General features: G+C 44.0%; 1 protein-coding gene across 1 annotated transcript; it reads left to right on the plus strand.

Annotated features, from left to right (window-relative positions):
• Positions 1–383: 383 nt before the first annotated feature.
• LOC135166093 (RE1-silencing transcription factor-like) lies at positions 384–5,640 on the plus strand. The gene is made up of 2 exons (XM_064128065.1): positions 384–758; positions 1,592–5,640. The coding sequence occupies exons 1-2, from the start codon at positions 606–608 to the stop codon at positions 4,544–4,546; spliced, it is 3,108 nt and encodes a 1,035-aa protein (XP_063984135.1). The 5' UTR covers positions 384–605; the 3' UTR covers positions 4,547–5,640.
• The last annotated feature ends 738 nt before the right edge of the window (positions 5,641–6,378 follow it).

A 6,378-nucleotide genomic window follows, 5' to 3' on the forward strand; every position in this document is an offset into this window, starting at 1 on the left:
CGAATGGAAAATCGCCCTTTAATTTCTAGCGAAAATCGATTTTGTTTAAAAAAAATCATTTAATCCGCCGTAAATATTATTTATCATGAACCGTTCGTCGCCGTCAGTCGGGAATATCTTCTAGCGGTAAACTAAACTAAAAAATCTCTCAGCAGCCGACGATAACCAGCGCCCTCCCGTTTCCATTTTATCATTCGACAATTCAAAAGTCCCGCCCTCGTGGCGCCCCCTCCCAAAGGGCCGTCAACCTCCGAAACTGCGCGAATCACTTACCGACAGTGCATAGCGACGCCATCTTTGGCGGCGCCACTGGTTAGCGGCCATTTGGCGCTAGTGCTTCTGGGATAAATGATTTTCACTTGGCGACGCCACGCAAGGCAAATCGAGTCCAAGTTCACCTCCGCCATAGCAGTGTATACTTTGTCCCACTGTGCTGTCGTGACGCGACGCCTTACCGACGCTCGGCGTCGTTTCCTATTGTTGAGAAAAAACGAGGTAATACTTTCAAAGTGATATAAATCATCGTGATTACTGTGTATTGTCGAATTATTGAGGAATATTCAGTGGTGTGAGAGTTATTGATAAAGAAGAAGGTGAACAAAATAATGGAGAACAGACCGGCGCCACTTCGTTCGAGGCGGGTTTGTCGATTCTGCCTGACCGAGTCGGAGCCGTTGAACTTCATATACGAGAGGGATCCCAACAAGCCCTTCCAAGTGCCACTTGCTCTACAGATTATGTCCTGCGTTGCCATCGAGGTAATAAATCATTTTTTCATCATTATTTTATCGATATTTCAGTGACGATTCATATCGATTTTCAGTTTTATTGTTGATTTTTTTGGTGAAAATTTTGCTCTCGGGGGGTAGGGTAATTGATGTAGGGGCAATCGGCGAGGTAGAGGCGAGTTAATGGCGGAAGGGAGACTTGTTGATAATAGAGATCTCTGGGTTGACCGCTGAGTGCAAGGTAGAGCCAGGATTATGTCCGTCGGGAAGGGGTTTAGGCGGGAATAATGTTGGAAATTATTCGCAATAAAAACATTTCCGATTTTTATTTTTTTAATGCGAAAACATATTGATAAATTGATTGATTAAAATAGCCCTTCAATAAATAATCGTCAGACATAGAGAGAATATTATTGCATTGCCTAATTAAGTAACTAAGTCAATAGTAAACATTTCGGAGTTGAAAACAATAGGAATTGAATTAGAAGAAAATTAATGTTTAATGAAACATGATAGTTTTTAATTTTTTTCACATGTTTCACATTATTTGATAATCGATCCATAACCGCACATGACCTCTACAGAGATGCAAATGTGCCGCATGGCCGTTAATGACGACCATTAGCCTTCCCCATAGCCGTCACAATTCATTAACCCTGACGATCATCTTTATTCATCAATGCAGATGATAATAAATTTATTCTCATAAATCATTAATCATTCTGAAGAAATAAAAAAAAATATTTCGTCACTTTTGCTGAGTACTTCTGTCTTTATAGCCGTCACTACCAATCTCCAATAGTTTATCCAACTATCTTAATATTTATTAGTAACCCCCACTGACAACAATGCTCTCTCCGTAGGTGTATGCAGCGGACGGTATGCCGCAGATGATCTGCACGATGTGTCGTTGGAACCTGGACCGCAGCTACAAATTCAAACAACAATGTAAAAAAGCGGACGAGGCCCTTCGCGCCTATCCAATGACAGGGACCCTTCCCCGTCCCTTCCCCCCGATAACCAATGAATCTCCCGAGGGTTCGAACAAACGTCCCGCAGAACAACGCTCGCAATCTGATCAATCAAAAAAACCGCGTGTCGACAACGGCGACCGGGATCGTCGCGAGCGCGCCGAATCGCAATCCCTCAAGTCCGAGCGTGAGCTCTACAAAGAAGAAGTCGAGCACGACAGTGAGGCTGACCAAGAGGCAGTTGGTGATCAAGAAGATCGCAAGTTAGAGCCAGGCGAGATTCGCGTTCACGCCTGTGACCAGTGCGAGAGAACATTTCCCCTTCGTCAAGCTCTGCAACTGCACATCCAACGTGCACATCGTGATCGCAACTCCAAGTGCACCATCTGCGATCGTATGTTCTTCTCCAAATACGATCTCCAGAAGCACATGACAACCCACTCGACGGACAAACCGCACGTCTGCACGATCTGCAATAAATCCTTCACACGTGCAAATCTCCTGCAGCGTCACGAGAAGGTCCATCGCGAGGACATGCGTTATCCGTGTCAGCACTGCGACCGTGAGTTCTTCACTCCGGAGGAGCTGGAGAAGCACGAGGACACGTCTCACAAGACAGCGAAGCCCTTCCAATGCAATATCTGCACGAAACGTTTCACGTACAAGCAAGGGTTGGAGCGCCACGAGATGTTGCACAATGAGGACAAGTCCTTCACCTGCGAGTACTGCAAGGAGGCCTTCCGGACAAGCACAAAGCTTGCCCGCCATCTGACAACGCACGCCGGCCATCGTCCGTACGTCTGCAAGCTGTGCCCGAAGACCTTCCTCCTGTCGCACCACCTCACCAGACACATGCGTTCACACTCAGTGGAGAAGCGCCATGTTTGCGAAGATTGTGGCAAAGCATTCAAGCGAAAGGAGAGCCTTGAAGTTCACCAGCTGACGCACACCAAACGCTCGGGAATGGGACTGACATGCGACGTGTGCCAGGAGTCGTGTCGCAATCGTGCGGATTATGTGACGCATATCAAGCAGCACATCGAGGCAGGCGAGAAGATGGGACCTGATGGACTACAGCCAGACATCAAGGACAAGCTGGAGAGTGAATCAGATGAAGAGGAGGAGGAGGAGCAATACTCAGACGGGGATGATGATTATGAACCACCTGCTTACGTTGTCAAGAAACTGCCGAAGAAGGTGAAGCAACCGTCTGAGAGTGATGAGGAAGCTGAGGTGGAGAAGGACGAGAGGAAGGATCAAGTAGTTTTTGTTCGGGGTAAGGATGGGACCATTGTTAAGAAGACCATCAAGACGCTGATGCCGATTCAGAGGCAAGAGACGAGGACATCGCCGCGAACACCACAGGCTAAGGGGCAGGTGAAGCGAGAGGATTCACCCAAAACTTCGAGGGGAAATGATGACACTGAAGCGGAAGTGCAGAAGATCCTGGCATCGGTTTTCAAGGAGCACAAGCTGCCGTTGAAGGGGGAGAACACGCAGGAGAAGGCGGAGATGATTCATCGGCAGATAAAGGAGGAGGTGAAGACCACTGAGGGACTCCCCAAAGTTAATACTGTCAAGGTTATCAAAAGGATCGTTGTGAAGAAGCCAGGGGGAACGGAGACAACAACTACCACAGCTAAGGAGGTGAAGGAGCCTGAGGTTAAGACACCTGCTACACCTGGACCGAAGGTTACGAAACGAGTGATTGTGAGAAGAATCATCAGACAAGGGGATACCACTCGGGAGGTCATCATGAATCCTGATGGGACGATAATTGATCCTGCTGAGCTGGCGAAATTGCCAACGGGGAATGTTGTTAAGAGAGTTGTTGTTAAGAAACCGATGGAAAAGGTACAGAACCTGATGCAGGTGGTTCAGAATGCTGAAGCTAGAAACATCGTTGCTGAGTCACCGAAATTCGAATTGAAGACATCGCAGGCATCGTCGAGTACTGCTGGTGATAAACCTGTTGTTCAGAAGGTCGAGGTGACGAAGACAGTGACAATTTCTAAGGACGATCAGGAGACGAAGGAGAAGCTGGAGCAGTTGGAGAAGAGGGTCGAGGCCCAGCGATTGAAGATTGAGGAGCTGCAGGCGAGGAAACAACAGGAGTATGATCCAGCTGATGAAATGTCACTTCCAGAGAGACACGACTCTGAGGACGAACAGGAACTGCCTCTCAAGAGGGTCTTTGTTAAGAGGAACAAGAGTGTTTATGATGAAGAACAGGAGTACAATGACAATGACAAGGGGGATGGCAAGGAGGGAACGGGGTCTGATAAGGTTCAGGATAAGGAGGTGAAGAAAATAACCCACATCAAGATTGAGACGCCCTCGGAGGTGGATGAGATGAACAGGGAACTCACTAGCATTCTCGAGTCGACTGATAATGTCGTGAAGATGCAGGAGAGTGTACTGAGTAATCTGACGGAAGTTTCGGGGATGAGCGAGGGGGTTCAGGAGCCCGGGGAGGAAAATGCTGATAAGGCTGCTGAAGGAGAGCAGCCAGTGGAGATGGCAGTGGACGAGCCGGTGAGGAGCCAGGTGGAAATTAAAATGGAACGACTGACTCAGGAAAGCGATGGACAGTCTGCCGAGATGGAGGTGGACCAGGCTGAGGAGCAGATGGAGGGACAGGAACAGGTGCTCGAGGCCAATCAGGAACAGACTCCCGGAGAGGCTACTGGGATGTTTGAGACTACGGAGGGTGATAGCGGGCAAAAGGACGGGGCACTCGAGGACTCGGTTGTCGCACTGTCTGAGACTAATGAAACTATCAATCTTAATGACACTAATGAGAGCCAGGATAGTTTGGAGAATGAACTGCAGAAAATTGCTGGGTGAGGTGGTGGGGGGCTCGAGATTTTCGGCGAAAGAATTGTGACGTTTATTTGAAAATCTTTGGGGGGTTTGGTTGATGTTTATTTGTTATGATTCTTTTGGGACGAGATGTCGAGGATCTGAAGCGGCTTTAGTGCAGGGTAAACAGGTGGAACGAAAAATGTGAGATTTGGAGGAGAGAAAAATCGAGATAAGTCACTTTTCACTATCAATCAGTTTTTAATTAATGTCTGGAAACCTGGAGCGAAATTTTTATTAGGAACTCTTAGTGGAGCTAATTGGGTTCCTCAACACATGTTGGTACAAAAATTCCGCTATCTCGCTTAGATCTAGAAATATTGATCAAAAACTGGACTGACAGCTGTGTCTACGTATCTCGATTTACAACTTCATTTCTAATTTAATTATTTGTTTGGAAAATTTGAAAGAAAATCAAGAAGTTTTTTTACTGTGAAAAATATTGAAAAAGTCGTACTTTTTTCTGACAAGCATTCATCAAAATATTGTATACTTTTCATTAGAGTTTGCAATAACAAAAAGAGATGAATTTCATAATTTTATAAAATTACCGAGAATATTCAACGCAATTAGATTTTCTACTCAACATTTTTTTTTAGGCAAAATTATAAATAACCCATATGATTCCCAAATTAATGTCATAATTTTTTTATAAGAAATCCTTTCACTGAATTTCACGTGAACCTGGGGAATTTGCATTCACTTAGTCAATACTTCAGGACATTAATTATTTTTTATGGATATTCTATAGATTCCATTGATCGTAGGTTAATTGAATCCAAAAAATACGGGATGCATATGAGTGTACGTTATGCATCTGGCTCTTCCTCGTGGCTAAACTCCTGAATGTGGGGCACGTTTAGGGGGGAAATTAGAGATAGTTTTTCGATTATTTAGGGATTTTGATGATTTTTATGAGGCTCTTTCCGAAGGTATGAGCGATATCTTGTAAAGACCGTTGTAGAGGTTTCTGTGGCAGTAATGCAGACAATTTTTCATCAGTTCGTTAACATTAAACAATAGTTTTTAACTAGACATTGGGACATTAAGAGATAATTTAGGTATTTTTTTTTTCAAAATATCACAATGACAATGAGTGCACACCTCGAGATCATTATTTTCTATTCACTGGAGTCTCTGGATGCTGCGATGAGTCTCGAATCATTCAAGTTCTCTCGATATTAGTACTAAAAATTTTTTATTGCCAATAAATACGTGAAACATTCGATCTGTGGATGTAAACTATTTGTAAATATGCTGACATGTTTTTAGCATCGCTCGATTTTTCTGGAGATAAATAACGACTAATGTACATACATTGAACATCCGTTTTTGTACGGAAATCGAAATTACGGTTCAATCATTACGATTCAGTGACTATTGAGAAACAAATTATAATGGCGAGAGAGAGTTATGATTCCTGTATCTACGTGGTGGTAATAGAATGGTCGTGCATCCTGAGATGAATGTAATCAAGAGAATTCATGAAGTATATATTATGTAGACTACGTGAAGAAAATATTTGAATGATGTATTAAAATACAAAGTGTGCTGTGTAACTGTAAAAAAAGGTTTTTCTTTTTATTTATTTATCCTAGTTATGACATTCATTGGAACTATCCTATCACTATTATTTTATTTGGAGAATCGCTGTTATACATTGTATTTATTATTTCGCGCCTCCTTTGACTTTCCCGCTGCGATCACATTGACCAATGAGGACAAAGTCTTACTCACGAAGTTAGCCGAGGGCCTATGTGCCTCCCTTCATTTAAATGCTCGTGTTTTTCATGGATTGAAATGATTCACAAGAATAG

Source organism: Diachasmimorpha longicaudata, chromosome 9 (genome assembly GCF_034640455.1).
Source record: "Diachasmimorpha longicaudata isolate KC_UGA_2023 chromosome 9, iyDiaLong2, whole genome shotgun sequence".
Classification (NCBI taxonomy): domain Eukaryota; kingdom Metazoa; phylum Arthropoda; class Insecta; order Hymenoptera; family Braconidae; genus Diachasmimorpha; species Diachasmimorpha longicaudata.

Bases quoted from the DNA above. Each gene is read 5' to 3' on its own strand.
- LOC135166093 (XM_064128065.1), top strand. From the start codon at position 606: ATGGAGAACAGACCGGCGCCACTTCGTTCGAGGCGGGTTTGTCGATTC. The intron at 759-1,591 runs GTAATAAATCAT...CTCTCTCCGTAG, and splicing joins TGTCCTGCGTTGCCATCGAG to GTGTATGCAGCGGACGGTAT.